The sequence below is a fragment of the Syngnathoides biaculeatus genome, chromosome 13 (assembly GCF_019802595.1).
Source record: "Syngnathoides biaculeatus isolate LvHL_M chromosome 13, ASM1980259v1, whole genome shotgun sequence".
Taxonomy (NCBI): Eukaryota; Metazoa; Chordata; class Actinopteri; order Syngnathiformes; family Syngnathidae; genus Syngnathoides; species Syngnathoides biaculeatus.
The window spans coordinates 29,072,045-29,089,664 of NC_084652.1; the positions used below are offsets into that span (position 1 = coordinate 29,072,045).

General features: G+C 51.2%; 1 protein-coding gene across 1 annotated transcript; it reads right to left on the minus strand.

Annotated features, from left to right (window-relative positions):
• Window positions 1-307: 307 nt before the first annotated feature.
• LOC133510781 (dynamin-3-like) lies at window positions 308-16,596 on the minus strand. The gene is made up of 20 exons (XM_061839117.1): window positions 16,382-16,596; window positions 15,251-15,324; window positions 14,985-15,134; window positions 14,315-14,518; window positions 13,142-13,240; window positions 12,900-13,060; window positions 12,363-12,505; window positions 12,153-12,288; window positions 11,801-11,868; window positions 11,232-11,370; window positions 10,956-11,042; window positions 10,331-10,401; window positions 10,124-10,178; window positions 7,959-8,072; window positions 4,341-4,450; window positions 3,846-3,960; window positions 3,509-3,676; window positions 3,190-3,425; window positions 2,926-3,099; window positions 308-1,836 (listed from the first exon to the last, which is right to left on the minus strand). Exons 1-20 carry the CDS (start codon window positions 16,540-16,542, stop codon window positions 1,794-1,796), a joined length of 2,508 nt encoding a protein of 835 aa, XP_061695101.1. The 5' UTR covers window positions 16,543-16,596; the 3' UTR covers window positions 308-1,793.
• Window positions 16,597-17,620: the final 1,024 nt, after the last annotated feature.

A 17,620-nucleotide genomic window follows, 5' to 3' on the forward strand; every position in this document is an offset into this window, starting at 1 on the left:
TCATTGCTAAATAATGACGATTGATATGGAGCATAAATGACAAACATTGTACAAAGAGCAAAAATAAAGCATTTAGAAATAATGTATAACTTGTGTAACGTTGGTCCGTGGTCTTGCAAGCTCTCCAGATGCTTTGCTCTCTCCGGCTCAGATTTTGAATCTGATCCCGTATCTTCAAAAGGTACCAGATGTGGAAATTGCAAATTATTTTTACTGAGCTTTTAGAAAAGCAATTAGAGTTTTGCTGTTTCAACGACAAACCTGGCGTCGTTTCGCCAAAATCAACGAACGCGGTTGAGATGTGAGACTTTTTATTATTATCATTATTGAGGAACAATAGAGACACAGAAAATAACCATAGATGCAATTTGCCATTTTTTTTTTCTTTGACAAACATCTTACTACACAAATAGAATCATTTGATTGTTCTTCTTTAGTTTTCTCGTTATACTCTGCAATTCTCTCTCTATATCTCGCTTTGGCAATACAGAATTATAATTCATGCCGGTAAGGCCGTCTAAATAGGACGTCGAGTGAATAGACGAGAGAACCATGAACGCGCTAAGATGCATGGTGAGGTCTGAAGACTCCACAGGTACAGTATTTTCCTTATTTAAATACTTATATACAGCAGAACCAGAATACAGTTGAGGACCATAAACACGTGAACAAAGTGACAGAGAAGCACTTGAACAAAATGACAACAGCTGCTTAAGGTCCAACACAGATGCTGACTGACTGATATGAGGAAAGACCAGGAGAGTGACGAAATAGAGAGAAATAGAGCTCGCCTTTCTTCAGCCTGAGAAGCAAAGCTAAAAGGGAAGATGTACGTCACGGTGCAACCTGTTCGCCCGCTGGAAAACACGGAAGCGTGTTCCGGCCGCAGCGGCAGCAGTCAGCATCTGAGTTCGAGCTTAAGGCGTCAAGGGTCACGACTTTGACCTTTGACGCGGCACAGGTGGACACCCAGGACGAGGTTCAATGTAGCATTGAGTCCGTTTCCCACGGAGAATACCGACGGTGCTCCTCAGCCTCGCCGCGCGTGCGCGGCTGCTACTACGACACGCAAACATCTCACGAAAGTCCAATGGTTAAATCTACCCCAACCCCGCTCGAGGGTTTGATGACTCATCATTCACCGCGAGTACAACTGAAACGGCGACAAACGTGCAGACAGACTGCATATGCATACTGTACGTACACACCTGCACAGTATTACTTGCACACAAACGCGTGTTTACACACACACACACACACTAAGATACCACTTTGTTCCTATAAAGAACAATCGGCTGATAATTAACACTTATGGGAGGGTTGTACAATAAATTAATTCTATAGGCAAATGAGGACCCCCACCCATTCCCGCAAAACACACTTGCGCACATACTCTCCCACGCATGCATCAAAAGCAGCTTATCTGTCGTGCCGCGTTTTGGAATGAATACGACAGCACATGGGCTGAGCATAATTTCACGTCAAAGCAGCGAGTTCTTGGGGGGAGGGGGCAGCGTGGGGAAGGGGAAAAGCTGGCGGTGACTTGACACTAGGATGCGGTTCTGCCAAAGCTTATCTGGACCACAGGCGAGCAACAAGCGCACGTACAAATACACCACAAGACGAGTACAATACTGTACAGAGATAATATAGACATGGGCAGCTGGCAGGAGATGGCGGGTCAAGGGGACAACATGAGTTGCACGACGGAGAGGAGAGGGCAGCAGAGCCATGGCTAAGAGAGAAAGACAAGAAGAAGAAGAAGAAGAAGAAGCGCGCCCCCCTCTGGATGGTTATGGCGGTGCTTGTCTTGTCGGGGATGGCGGTGGTCGTCGACTGGAACGAGGATCGAACGGTGACCCGGAGACAAAAAAAGAAACGAGATCAGTCGCAGTTAGCCAGGTCGACTCGCCAGGTTTGAACATCCTGCAAGTTGGCGTACACTCCCCACGTTTTCACCAAAAATACATTCACGTGACGCGTGAAATCTGGACGACGAACCTTGGTCGCGCACGCGACCGTAAATATGACGACGACGACCTTGGAAAATGCAAGTTATTGCCCCACTTTCAAACGTACGGCACGACACGTCCTCGTCGTTTGAAAGGCTTGTGGAACAATTACTCCTTCTGCTATTGAGCGTACCTGAAATTAATAGTCGGAGTCGAAGCATCTTGCAAAAGTTTATTATCTTTGAAAGGAGGCCAGACGACCGACATGTGACTCGAGCCTCAAAAATGTGCTTCCAACATCTGTTCAGGGGAACACTTCAACTGGCGAGTCAACAAGAAGTTGACAATCGGAACAAAAGGAGAAGAGAAGAAGAACGCGATAGACACTTCAAAGTGGATGTCCGCAATAGCATGCGATCATTCATTCATTTATTTTCCAAGCCTCTTATCCTCACGAGGGTTGCGGGAGTGCCGGAGCCAATCCCAACTGTCATCAGGGAGAACGTGGGGTCGTCAGCCGATCGCAGGGCACACGGAGACAGACAACAGCGGCACTCGCAATTTTAGAGTGTCCAATTAATGGGATGTGTGAGGAAAGCGGAGTTCCCACCCCGAGAAAAGCCACGCAGCCACAGGGAGAACGTGCAAACTCCGTACGAGGGGGCCCGGATTGAGCCCCAGTGAGGGCAACACTCACGCACACTTCAAGCGTCTCAAATTTGAAATCCAAACGAAATTGAAAGTCCCCGCCCATTAGATGGTGTTTGGATTAATGTACTGCCCATTAGACACATCAAACGTTTATGGAGTCAAATCTTTTCCATGTCGACTTCTCGCCATGTGCGCACTATCACTGCCCTACGTCACGCGGCCGGACCGCATGTCAGGCGAGCGCATCAGCAAACATCTCTCCCGAGCGGCTAAGGCGTTAAGCTAAGCGTAAAGCAAAGATCCGGTGGATTCTGGTCCTCACCTGGGGACGCTCGGAGGGGCCCGGTTCGGGCGGCTCGGGGCCTGGGGGCTCTCGGCGGCATTATTGAAGGGCCCCAGGGGGCCCGGACGGTTCGGCGGCGGCGGGGCTCCTCGGGGTGCTGGGCGCTGGCCTGCAGACATCCTCCTTGGAGCAGTGGGACTCGGAGGAGGGGACCTACGGGACGGCAGTTTTAGAATGTTTCGAGAAGAAAGCGGGACGGCATCCCGATGGAATGTTTTTCAAATACTGGAGGTGGGACGGTACCTGCGGCCGCCGCTCGTTCCCCCGACCCAGGAGTTGTCGACGGGCGGCGGCAACGGGACAGTGATGGTGGTGGTTGAGATGTCGCCGATGATAGCCAAGGCCTCTTTCAGGGCCTGGTGGGTCCTCAGCACCTCGTCCCTCCTCTGAGCCTGCTCCTGGGACTCATCCATCAGGGCGTTCTGGTCACCTGCCGAGTACAACTGCGCCAGCAGCTCGGCGTTGATGAACTCCTTGACCTGGCCGTGGCAAGAGCAAGCGCGGACTGAATTCCGGCAGAACCTGAGAAAGACCCGAGGAGCAAGCGAGTCGCTTTGTTTACGTTGCTGATCATGAGATGCATGATGGCCTTGGGCATGAGATCCCGGATGCACTTGTTCACAATCGCCATGTAAGAGTCGACCAGGTTACGGATCGTTTCCACTTTGCGCTCCAGCTGGGGGTCCATGGAAAAGTTATCCGAGGTGGTGGTGGAGGACTCGCTCTCGACCTTTGACGATTTCAGAAGAAAACAACATTTTCGAGTTCAAGAGGATGAATGACTTCCATAAACACGACAGAGGCCCCAAACACGCACGGCAAAGATTCATGCCGGCTGTAACATTTTTGGATCAGATACAACGTGGTCCACCAATATGACAAAAGAGACATGGACTGACCGTGGTGGTCTTCTCGGGATAGACCCCGGCACGTAGCAGCGAAGACTTCCAGCTGTCCACGTCATCCTGCGAGTCGCAAGCCAATTCCAGAGTGCGATTGTCCTTGTACACATTCCTGGATGCCGCAGCAGAACGCCCACCGAAAGAAGTCAGTTGTGCAAAACACACCCGTGTCGAGAAGCTCAAGTAACGGCTCGTACCTCGCGAACAAAGGCCAAAAAATCAAATGCTACGCCGATTTTGTAGCATAATCCAAACAAAAACTCGGAAGATTGCCAACAAGGAGCTTTTGCGCTTACACGACAACGTCAAATACGGACGCTGACGTGAACGGACGTCCTTCCGTGTGTGTTTGTTCATTGTTGGCTGAAGCCATGCGCACTACTTTAACCCAAAACATATTTCAAGTGTTGCACGCGGGCTGAGTTACAACTCTCTGGAAGCGCCACGTGGTCATTCACAGAACAAATGCGAGTTCATTTTTGTCCAGCTGACCTTGACTCCGTGTTAAAAATGCAGAATATGTGCTTGCTGGACATGAAGCTCTTCTCCACGTCGCGCACTTTCAGGTTGTCCAGGGGGAGCATGTACTTTTTCTCTTTCTCCTGCGAAAGAGAGCAACACCATTTGTTACCGTCGCAATTGTCACCCGTGCAATGATATTTGGGCGCCAAGTAGGAGGCGAAATTTGGGTTTTCAGGGAAGGCGGGGGGGAGGTGAGAAGAAAAGAGAAGGGGCGACAGGAGGGAGGAGGAGGAGGAGGAATGGGGGAGGAGTGAGAGGGGGGGCGAAAGAAAGGGAGAGAAAAAGAAAAGACAGCACATGTGGAAGTCGTTACAGATCGGGTCAGGACGCCAATAAAGGGGAGCTGCGAGCTGAAGGCCGCAGAAAGCGACGGCGGATGCATGAAAGCGTCCGGACGGCTACGTTGAAATTAGCGAGAAGTGGCCCAGGTTGAGTCAAAGGATTCTCGTCATCGTCTCACACCTCTTGTCTTTGATCTGACTGTTGCTGGTTTTTTGAACTCTGTAGATTTGTATTTTTCTTTTTTCTTTCCATTCCAGAGGGGCCCACTTCCTGCCTGATTTTCTTTTTTTTTTTTTTTTTTTTTTTTTTTTTTTTGGGAGAGCCAGATTAAATGACAGCCTGGCGTTAAAACTCCACATCTGGTAGTGCTTAGCAGCGCTTGCAGAACTGGAGGAGGAGTGTTGGAAGTCGAAGCCACGGCAGGCGAAGAAGGAGGGAAGACTGCTGAGCGGGAGGACAAAGTCCACTTGGAGGGTTGCTGAAGCTCCAAAATGGAAAGGTCAAACGTCGCAGGTCAGGATCCAAGTGAAAGAAGAACGCGGCAGCATCGGCAAAGTCGGCCGGCAAAGCGGTTCTGCCTCGTGTTCCCGGAGGGGGGTCACGACACTCCATATATGGTCACAGTGGTCCCCTCCCTCTTGGCTCTCGCTCTCCCTTTCTCGCCCCCCCCCCCCCCTTCTCCCTCGCTCCCTCTTTTTTTTTTTTTTTAAACATCCCCTCCCTGAACGTGCAGCCAGTCTGTCCCGGTCGTCTGGGCGAATGTGCCACGTCAGGACCGGATACCCCGCGTGGCCGGCGCGACCGAGACGGACCGCGAGCGGGAGCAGAGGTGCGAAGCCCGCCTGAAAAGCGAACGAGAGATGCGCGGCGAGGCGCCGACGCCGACGGGCCCACTTGGCGATTTTGAGAACTTTGGCTAGGTGGGATCGTCGGTTCCGAAGGGAGGGCGCAAGACCAGCAGAAGGCCTGACGATTGATGCCGGCTCCGTCCACCCAGTGTTCAGACTACCTGTTCATTGTCATACTGGTGTACAGTAGTCTGCACATTGGTTAGACTGGGCTTGGACCTTCTTCCCCTGTCGGTCATCAGTCTGTCTTTCTCCGTCTGTCTGTCTTTCGGTCGGTCTGCCAGCTCTCCTACCAAATCTGCTTTCCTTGCTGCGTCTTCAACCCGCGTTAACGTATACTTTGATCTCGATGGATCGCTCTCACATCTGCTTTTTCATCTCTTCCTGGGAAAATGAATCAGTTATGACCGCGGACAGCAAACGGCAGAGATGGGAATATTGCGCGTTACGTGTAACATTGCCTGACATTTCTGACCTTTTTTAGCAGCGGTGAATGAGTAAGCGTTGCGGGCTACTTAGCCTAGCAGTGTGAGGAAGATGTGCTTCACAGGAGGGGGGAGGAGCCCGCGTGCCTGCGAAGCATCAAACGCGGGCCAGAGGAGAGCGGGGCGCTCAATCGAGTGGAGTTTGAAAATACAGGCGAGACAATTGTATTGGCCCAAAAGGACTTGGGCAATTTAGCGAAAAGACAACCCGAGCCGATGTTGCACCCATGCACAAGCACACTTGATGGTTCGAGAAGTTTTGGGGAGACATTTGGACAAGGTTAGCGGAACTTGATATCGCAAAGGAGTCGCGGGTCTGCCCGTTACTGTACGTGTACATTCATCCTTTTTCTCTCCACAGAATTGCGAGAGGTCCGGATGAAAAACTGGCCAAGAATGCCTTCCAAAGTCGACGGCGACCGCACCGAAAGGAGAGCGGAGAGTTCACGGAGTGTAAAACAGAAATACACAAAGCCCGGCTCGACAAGTCTATAATTTCCTGCGTTGCCACACTGAGGTATCGAATGACATTGCCGAACCCCCAACGCTGCGCAGCTTGCGTGCAGTCTGAGCGCCAGCGGCCTTCGTAGATTTGGTGAGCCAACATGTGGTCCGCGTTGGGAAGCGTCCAAATTTGCAAAGATGAAACGCTGGAGAGAATTGCACACAGGCGGAACGTAAAAGAGAACCGTGGCGCAGTTCCTCGTGTGCGACCGTTTCGAGAGGATTTCCAGTCGTCGCTACTTTGCCGAGTTGAGTGCGGTGCCGGCGAATGTGCAGGAAATCCACGCGCAAATCTGAAATGTTCTCCGGGTCAGCCGGCAAACGAGGCGCAGAGGTTGCAGTGTGTCCGCCTTTCTACACTTGCTGTGCAGAATGTCCTCAACCTGTACAGCAGGCACAGACAGGCAGATAGGCCACAGCCAGCCAAGCAGCAAAGCCGCCGCAGAACCAGAACCGGCGCCAACGCCAAATGCACATTTCTTTTTTTTTTTTTTGGGAGCTCGATCGTATCGTCGTGAGCCCTTTTCATTCCAGGCCAACTTTTTGAAATTCATTCATTTCTGGAACCTTCCCGTCCGTTCAAATTTGACGCTGCGGCGTCGCGTCATTGTTGCGCGTCCACCCGAGAACGCCGACGACAACATTTTGCTCTCATTTGGCCAAATAAATGATTTGAATCCATTTCTCCTCCATCTGGTTTGTGTGTGGCAACGATTATTTCACGGTGCGCTTCTGTACGTTGTGTCACTGGAAGAAAACGTGGCATCGGCAGCACAAGGAAGGCCCGCATCCATTTTCGACAGTGCATTTTTGAGTGCAAATATAGACAAGCATGTGCACTCACACCTACGGGCAATTTAGAGCCTTCCATTAACTTCTAGCTGCGGACCTCGCAAATGTGACACACAAGCGCTTGTAACCGCTAATGCACCGGACGGAGATCCTGGAGCAGAATTTCATCATTTCTTTGGTCGCAATGATACATTTTTCACGTTCTGTTCCTTTCCCGCTATGAAGTGTACCACCATCTTTTTTGAGCCTGCTACATCCATCAATTTTCTTTTCCGCTTATCCTCACACGGGTCACGGGGGGTGCCGGAGCCTATCCCGGCTGTCAACGTGCAGGAGGCGGGGTACGCCCTGAACTGGTCGCCAGCCAATCGCAGGGCACATACAGACAAACAGTTGCACTCACAATCACACCTCGGGGCAATTTAGCGTCTCCAATTGATGCATGTTTTGGGGATGTGGGAGGAAAGCGGAGTGCAACACGCAAACTCCACACAGGCGGGGCCGGGATCGAACCCGGGTCCTCAGAACTGTGAGGCCGACGCTTTCCCAACGTGCCGCGAGCCTCATACAATGACGGATTTCAACTCATTGGCGGCCAATATCGCACGAAAAGAGGGTGATGATTTTTCTTTTTTTTTTTTTAACTTTGGATGAAATATGTGAACGGTAGAACTGACCTCATCATCCTTGAACCAGGAAAGACTCTCAGCAGTCAGGACAAACCAGTACTCCTTGGCTCCTCCCTTCATGATGCTGATGTTGTTTATGGTCAGCCAGCCTTTGCGGATGACCTTGAGGGGGGGGGTGATAAGGTTAAACGTTATACAAATATATCATGTCAAGTTTGAAAATGAAAAGCTGGAGGATAAAAAAAAAAGGATGACGGTCACAAGCATCTTCACCCGCAGCAAAATTAGTTTGCATCCAACTGCAATGAGATGTCTGCAAAGTTAGCTGCGTCGCGGCGCGTCGGCGACTCCGCGTCGTCCCAAGAGGGGTGTCCGCCACAACATAGAGCAGTGCCAGTTAATTATTATGATTATGATTATTATTATTATTGTCAAGTGACCATCGCGTTAAGTGCTCCAGACAGGCAAGAAGTGTGTGTGTGTGTGTGTGTGTGTGTGTGTGTGTTAGTTGTGGTAGCCCCACAAGCGCTGCATAAACACGCCACGCCAGGTACGGTGCCATGTGGTTATTGGGTTAGCTTACTTTCAGTCTCGCACCGCCTCACTAAGACTCGCTAAGGAGGTTCGCCCAATCGTTTCGAAAAAGCTGCAGCGACACTCCCGGGACAAAAAGTTTGGAGACGCACCGGCAAACCAACTCGATAATCCGTCCTTGACTTCCTCTCGAGTCTTACAACCGGAGGGAAAAGTTCTGACCCAGTGCACGAAAGAGAAAAAGGTGTGTCTAATTCAGGTTTCTCGCTAAATGGATTTCTTCTTTTCTTTTAGGCAAAAAAAAAAAAAGGAAATAAATAAATGAAAATCTTCACTGTATCAGCTATCACAAGTCATTTTTGAAACAATAGTTCTATACTTAAATATTCATTGACCACAATTATCTATAACTTATGATTGGAAATTGAATGTGTTGCCAATGATACATATGGCGGGAAAGTGAATAACTGGTTAGAGTTTGTACAATTCATTTGATGAATTGCCAGTCGGTGTGAATTTGTGTGCCGGCGGTTGTTTGGCTCAATGTGCCCCGGATGAAATAGACTGGACAGATATTCGTAACGTGCACGTCGTGACGGCCATCCGAGGGAAACCAAGACTACGACGGGAGTCCATCGTGAAAAAGAGTTTGACGCTCATGCTGCACGATTTTTTTTTTTTTGGAATAGCTCGACTCGAAGCGGGCCTCGTTTTTGCTTTCCTTGCATTTTGAGGGCTTGTAGGTGTCCCAATACTTTTGTCCCTGTATATGGAGTATGCGCGTGGCACAAATACGAAGACACGTTTGTAACATCGTCGATTTAGGACAAGATAAATTCTTCAAGCTTTGCATGCAGTATTTGTGTTTGAATTATGAGGGCACCGCCTCGTCGTCTGCGGGCCTCGGTGGGTGACGGTGGTCGACTGAAAACGGGTCGTTTGGGAACGTCTTACAATCAGGCCTGAGGCGGGCGGCGAGGAGGCCTGAAACAAGGAGGAAGGCGGGGCTTTTACCACGTGGAATAGAAAAGAATCGAAAAGATGGGCCTTTTATTTGTCCCCAGTGGGGAAACTCTTTAAAGGCAGATTTGATCTGTCAGTACAGAAAAGACATTTTGAGACAAAAGTGGCTGAAAAGGGTTAGCTGAGCATCCTGCGAAGGCAACAGCAGCGTCATAAATCAACAAATACAAAATTGCAGGCGCGAGTGAGAGTGAGATTGCGAAGCGGAACCCAAGGGGAGCGATTGCGATGCGATACTCACCGACAGACGCCCGTGAGAGGGCAGCTGACTGACTGGTCACTACGGGATGGGGATGAAATGCACAGGAGGACGTCAAACAAAAAGGGAAAATGACGGTGGTGGCGGCAAAAAGTAAACAGCTACAGTGGGATTGATTTGGAACCCAGTCGAGCATACGGCGCTGAAACCCACTCGCAAACATAATCATGAAAACAACAAACACATCTAAAAAATGCAAATAATAGCACGCACGCTGGATGTCGTGTGAAGTGCAGAAGTTGAACTTGAATGGAAAAGTGTACTGGGGGCATATTCACAGTTTTTCATCCTTTTTGCAGATTTTTTTTAATTTTTTTTTTTTTTTTTTTTTTTTTGCTCATTCCAGAATTATGCGGGTATTTGATATCGCTTCCGTGTTTTGCCACCTGGCGCTCACCTGATTTGTTGCCGAGCTCTGACTCTTGTTGGTCTGGCTGCTCCTCTGCTGGGCGCTTGGGGACGAGATGGAATCAAGCCGAGAAGAACAAGTCAGGCTCAACATCTTCTTTTCACTGTCTGACTCGTAAATAATCATCCTAGACTATATGTAGATATGATACTCGTTAAATAATTCCGCAAAAGAGTCACTGATGCAAATGTTTACTTTGCAAAGCCGATGAAGTCCTCGTGGTTGGTGTTGATGTAAGAGAGTTGGATGTCAATCATCAGCAGAACCTGAAACAAAAAAAAAAACCATCAGTTCTGCTCTTTCTACGGGTGCAGTTGGATGTCGATACATTTTGGACAATCCATGCATCGCTTTTGAGCAGCGCTCCTCCTGGTTCGGGTCGCCTGAGCCTACCCCAGCCGACTCGGGGCGAAAGGAAGACTACGCGCTGAACTGGTCGCCAGTTGCCGGGCGCCCATACTGGACAATCTGGCTAGTTAGCATGGGAAGCTAAAGGCTAACTCTGTGTTATGTTCTCACAAAGATGTTTTGATTTCAATCCTAAAAACTAAAACAAAACAAAACCAAAAAAAAAAAGTCAGCTGCGCTTCCAACAAAACTAGCAAGAAGCGAGTTCTTCTACGCTTAACCAAAGCAAGCAATGGTAGGACTCCATCTTAGTTAACCCACCTAAAATTGCCAACATGCAAAAATGTTCCTCCCCACATAGCAGGATAAAAATGTCTCCATTCTGGACGCGCCCAAGGTACGGCTAAGATGGTCCGAAGCAATACGCAAGTGTGAGCAAGCGGCGGCGGCGGCGGCGGCGCTAGGTTGTTACCTGCTCCTTAGCGCGACTTTCTCTGTCTCGGATGTGACAAGTCACGATTCTCTCCGTTTCTTCGCGCAGCCTCGGGAAACATTCCAGCTGCAAACACAGCGCGCGCACATAAACACGGCACATCGTCACCGTTGCTCAGGGGCAAGTGTGAAATCCACTTTGGGAACAAACTGAAAATCACAAATTTGTTTGGCTTCAAGTTTGCACTTGAGGGTTTTCCCTGCGGTCGAAGGCACGCGCAACTCTCGGAAAATGCCTCCGCGGCGTGCGACTGACCTTGTTGGAACACTGGCGCACCGTGTTGATGAGCTCCTGGATGACCATGTCCACGCACTTGACGCAGGGCTCCTTTAACTTGACGATCTGCTTCTTCACGATGGCTTCGAAGGCCATGTCCGGAGTGAACAGCCCCGTCCTGCCGGCACACAAAACACACCCCATCAATTTGAAAATCGAGTGCTCTTTCCTGCTTTTTAGCGCATCTTTTAATGCGTGGACACTCTCTGAATTAGTGAGAACTGGACATGAAATTGTCGAGGAGCAATCAGAAATAAAGTACCGCGGGGTGAACAACAACACATACAACAAAAGTGACAATTACAAAAAGATACAGACACATTTTTAGCTTTCTGTCTTGCCCTATCAAGTAGCTTTTTTAAAAAAAAATAATAATAATACAAAAAAATCCTGGCTTTGGGATTGATTTTTAGCGTGTGGTCAAGTGTTGCAGCTGCAGCGCTTTCATCAAATATTTGAGTTCCCGAACAAAAAGCCTCATTAGCGTGACGTAATCCCAGACTGTACTCGATGAGGGCGCTACGCCGTATAAAGGCAAAAGCTCCCACCTGATTCCGTGGATGTTCTTAATGGCATAACTGATCTCACGCCGCATCTCCTTCTCGTCGCACTCCATCTGCCAAGAACATCCCGACAGAGAAAACGCGGCGGCTATTTGGGGAAGTTGCGAGGGTACGACCGCGCTAAGTGAGCTCAGAAAGCACAAAGAACAAGCAGACGAATTAGAAAAAGCATTTTTGTCTCCCGTTCAGCCGGAAGTTCATTGCAGTCATCTTGCCCAGGACTCGCACAAGCGGCCTTGCGGGACTTCCGTGACCTAAAAGTTAATAGTCGCGGCAAAATACGTCGCTAAAAGGCTCTCAACGCCAAGATGTGCGGCCGGATGAGAGCTCGCCGCACCTTGACCAGTTCGAACGGGAAACGCTCGTGGAAGATGCGATTGATTTTGGCTCCGCCCGACAGCTCCACCGTGTCCACCTGGTCGCCCGAACCCTCGATCCGCTTCTCAAAGTCCACCGAGAACTGCTGCACCATCCTAAAAAAAGATTAAAATAACTAAAAACGTTCCGACCCCTAAAAGTGATTTTACGGCGAGCGCGTTCTACAGACTGCAACAGCTGCTTGGTTTTGCGGGACGGGTCATCCGGTCGGTATCCCCGGTATTCCTCGGCCTCCTTGTCCAGAGCCAACAGCTGGGACTGCAGCTTACTGCGGAAGGCCGGCAGAGTGTCTCGGATGTGGTTGGTCAGTTGCTATGGGAACGATCAAACAAGACTCATTTTTAAAGCTCTTTCGCCAAAAGAATCGTGGCCGGTAAATGCCGCAATTATTCATAAGTATTTGTATCGCGGAGTGTGTAAAATTGGCGTCGTAGTTTTCAGAGAGATGTTTCTAAAATGTTGGTGAACCTGTTAAGATATCATAGAGGAGCAAAGTCTTCCAAAAAATTGAAATAATCACTCACAAGGCAAGACATTTTGCTGCATCTCTACTGAATCTTGTGTGTGTGTGTACGTTATTGCAAGAAATTGACCCACCCCCCCACCCCTCCCCTCCCCACCCCCCGGTCCCACCAGGGGGGAAAAAAAATCTAGGCCATCAATTTATTAATTATGCAAAGTGCAGTGCGAGTCAATCTCTGATCACCTGGTTGAGGACTTTCTGCAGGCGCGGGGTGCCCATTTTGTCGGCCATGTGCCTGTACGCCGGATGGGAGAAAAAGAACTTTCTCTCTGCCTCCAGAGCCGCCTTGATGTCTTTCTTGCCGTCGATGTCCTTCTGGCTGCGGTTCACCACGCCGATGTAGCCTGAAAAGCAAAACCGAAAGAATCCCGAGCGGTCCCGGGCCGGCGAGGGCGCTCGCGAAACGCGGCGGCGAGCGAGCTCACCTCTTCTGAGCGGCAGGAGCTTGTTCTCCAGCACGTCGCGGGCGTCCGTGCCCTCGTCCATCAAATCCAGTTTGGTGATCACGCCAATGGTCCGAAGACCTAAACCGCACAGAAACCCGCACCGCCGTCGCAATGTCTTATTTGCATGTGTGGGGGGGGGGGGGGGGGGGCGAGTCATCGACTGCCAACTGCTGTCGTTCGTATGAACGTTCAAGCAAAAGCGTCTTCGGCCTTCACTGGCGTCACTGCTGTGATAAAAAAAAAGTATTTGGACGGCAAGTAAAAGTATGCGTGGTCTGATTTTTCCAGTGCAGTGCCGAGATCCTTCTAATGTTGCTTCCTGGCGCTCTACTCACTCTTTCCGACTTTCGTCTGCAAACAAATACGCTGCAGCTCAGCTTCTGGCCGGCAGACGTGATGGCTAGCAATGCGCTTTGGATGGTGCGGCGCGTGTCTTTCAAATTGGATTTACAAATACTTCTCCGGCCAAAGACTTGAGTGGTAAGTACGAGAGCATTTTGATGCTATGTCAGGAAGGGCATACTTGATTTTAGAAGCGGTAAAGACCCGGAAAGACATTAGAAAGCCTTATTTGATGCAGTTTTAGAATGGCGGTTTCCAGATTTCAACGTACCGCCAAATTGTACTTGACTCAAGTGCGTGCACGGGATCGTTGGACAATACATCGAAAGACGCTTGTGCGATGGACTGCTTAGTCTTCTTTCTTTCTGCAAGTCTTGTATGTGTCCAACAGCACATTAAAATAATGTGAACTTGCTGATGTATTAGCAGAAGCAAAGAAATTCCACTTGATCTTTTTACAGTGACTACATTTCGGGCAGGACTTTGCAGGCCGTAAAGACGCCAGTCAGCCTGGTTAGCATCTCCGCCTTGTGCTTCTTTTCCTCCTTCACCACCATGATTCATTCCTCCCTCCCTTCCTCATTGCTTCTTCCGTGTCCTTCCCTTCTAGTTCATTCTCCCTCTCGTCTTCTCCTGCGCCCTCCCCCCCCCACCCCACCCCACCCCACTTCTGCAGTCTGGAGGTCACCTGATCTCCGTCATCCCATCTGCAGCCTTGCAGAATGTCTTCTCCCCTTTTCTTTTCTTTTCTTTTCACGCCCGGCCCGACCTCATTGGCGCGCTTCCCAGAGTCGCCCTAACCCGCCTCACCTTGGGGGTCGACGTCCTTGGCCAGTTTCAGGGCGTCCGAGTTGGCGAGGTCGGTGTTGGCCGGCGTGACGGCCAGGATCAGGCAGCTCTCCCTGGTGATGAACTGCATGATCATTTCCCGGATTTGCTGCTCGATGTCAGCCGGCTGGTCCCCGACGGGCACCTTGGTGATCCCCGGCAAGTCGATGAGCGTCAAGTTCAGCACTGTTTGGGGGCAACGGCGCCACATGAGAACAGCAGCAGACGTTTGAAAACACTTTAGTTCTACCAACAAATGTCTTCATCGGAACACACTCCGCTCATCTAAAAGTCAAGGTTCCAAAGCTCAATTGTACCAAGAGCTGGCGCTGTTCTAAATGGAGATGGGTGCAATTTTTTAAAACAATGAGCTACAATCCTCGTCTGCTCGCTTCTGAACGGGCGGCGACCTCGACGGAGATCCGCAGCCGTTCGAGCTGCGCCATTTAGCTCGTCTGCTTAATTTGACACATCGCGGCGTGGAAACCTTGAAGCGCTCTTTCTTTTCTCTTCTCGCCGTCCTTCCATTGTCGACTACAAACGACCATTCAATATGGCGGCGCAACATTGCTTGCAAAAGAGCAAGAGGAGGATGACTCGCGTCAGCATTTGCGCTGCGGATAACCAAAAGGAACGAGTTGAAGTTTCGCACCATTTGGGGAATACACGCGTAAGTTGATGGGGACCGGCGATATGCCTTTGTTGGCGCCGGTGACGCGGTCCGTCTCGGCTTCGATCTCCTGGCGCACCTCGTCGAAATCCGTGAACTTCTTCCCTTTGCAGTGGAGAAATTCGGCCCATTCTGCGGAGATGAAGAACACGCGACCCGGTTTGCGACCGGCGATGCGCGGAATCATTTCAAACGAAAAGCGTGCTGGCGGATCACGCGGTGCCTGTGATCGGCGTGCGGGTGCCCACCTGCCGTGGCGCTGATGAGCTGCAGGACCAGGGGCCTGCGAGTCACGATTCCAGAACCGCGGGGCAGAAAGTCCCTGTGGACACACAATCCGGCACAATCCGTCACTCAAGAAGACGACGACGACGACGCTAAACATCTTCGTGATCCGCTCTTGCACTCTTGAAGTGGACCAAGCGCCGAGTGAAATGGTGGCCATTTTGTGGGCCCGCATTCCCTGCGACGACTGAGATGAACACCACAAACCAGAACTGAGACACTAAGCACTGGCACTCACCCACCATTTCCTGGGCCGCAGCAATAATAATTCAACAAATATGAGAGCTACGAGAACTGCAGTTCTTTGTAGAAACGTCTGGACCGGGCAGGACCCTGGACTGGTCGCCAGCCAATCGCAGGGCACGTCGAGACAAACTGTCACACTCGCAATTTAGAGGGTCCGATTTATGTTGCATGTTTTTGGGATGAGGGAGGAAACCGGAGTGCCCACCCGGAGGAATCCCACGCAGGCACGGGGAGAACATGCAAATTCCACACAGGTGGGAGCAGGATCGAACCCTGTTCCTCACACCTGTGATGCCGACGCTCTACGACAGTGCCAGTCAGAAAATCATAAAGAAAAAAATACAATGTTGCAAAACATTCAGCAGGACTGGCCGGTACCACGACGGAAAAGCCACGGCCGCAGCCCGTTGGAGGCTCGCGGATCGACTTCTGCAAAGATGGACGGTTACTTGGCATCACCACAACAAGAACAAAAAAAATGCCATTTCTCCATCTTGACGCCCACACGATTTGGTCTCACTCGGACAGTCCGCCATGCGACTTGTCCTCTGTACGACCTGAAGGATGACTCAACTTAGTCCACTCCAAAGTGCAACAAACACACGAGCCCAACGCGGCGGCTGGCTGAGCTGGAGTCAACCAATCTCTTATTTGAATAAAAATAAAGATTGTTTTTCTTAATAGTAGGAGTATTTTTGGCGATGGGTGGCTTTTTTTCCTCTTGACTTGGGTTAGCACCTGCCGTCAAAAATGTCAATGCACGTGCCCGCCGCTTTCAAGCTCGGCCCCCGTAGGCTTCTTATGTGGCCAGGTTAAGGGATTATCCCATTTGCCGCGGTCCGTTTTACCTGCCCACGAAGTTCTCCAGCACGGAGCTTTTCCCCGCGCTCTGGCCGCCCACCACCGCGATCTGCGGCAGGTCCAGGTTGCACGCCTGGCCGATGGAGCTGAACGCATCCTGCAGCTTGTTGACCAGCGGGATCAGCTCCTCCATGCCGCGGTTTCCCATGACGCCTTCGGACGGAGGGGCTCGGCGGTCGGACGGAGAAAGAGGGCGAGAGAGCGGGAGGGAGGGAGGGAGGGGGGGGGCAGACGGAGAGACGGAAAGGAGGCGATGTGGCGTTGTTATATTAGTCCAAGATGCCGCGGTGCTCGTTGATGTAGCGAAGTCATCTAGCCGCGCATTGCTTGCCCCGAGCCAAAAGCGACCAGAAGATCGAGATCAAGGAGAAGGGAGGACTGCAACAGACAGAGAGAGGGGGGGGGGTGTAAAAAAAAAAAGAAAGGTAGATATGAAAACAGACAATTGCGCAGTTGCTCACCAGCCACACCACCTCCCCGACACACACACACACACACACGCACGCACGTGCACGCGCTCGCGAGAGAGAGGCCTGTCTATTCAAGGGCATTTGCCGGATGAAGCATGAATCAAAGCTGTGCGTTCGGCCGCCTCCGAAAGGCCCCGTGCAGGCACGCACATCCTCGTCTTGGTCGTGCAAGTCCGCAGCCTACCTCGCCTCCTCGGCGTCGTCGCTGTCCGGTGCTGAAAGGACGCTTCGGCTCGGCTCGGCTCGGCTCGGCTCGGCCGGCAAAGGACGCCCCGCTGCGCGATTACACAAGCGGCGGTGGCGGCTGTGACGGTGGCGGCTCTGCCCCTTCCTTCGCGCTCGGTCAGCGGGCTCTCATTCCGAGGCCAAAGTCGCCGTCGGCAGGCTCATCGTCTTCGCTCCGTCTTCCCTCGCCCTCGCTCGGCCTCCGCTCGCAGAGCGACGCGGCGCTGAGCCAATCAGAAGCGTCGAGGAGGGAGGGGAGGCGCGGCGCGGCGGCCCCCGATTGGCCGCGGGGCTTCGGGCCCACCTGAGCCCGCCCCCTGTTTACATATCCTCGTGAGTCATGCGGCGCAAAAGCAGAAGCGAAACACGAGCCTCCTGCGGATGACGTCACACCGCGTCCCATTGAACGAACATTTGGCAACGTCACGTTCGATATTTGCGGCTCAGTAACCTCGGGGGCGACACCCCGGTTCGCAATGGCAGCAACGTCCGATCCATTTCATTCGGCCTCGCTTTCTTTTCTTCCACTGC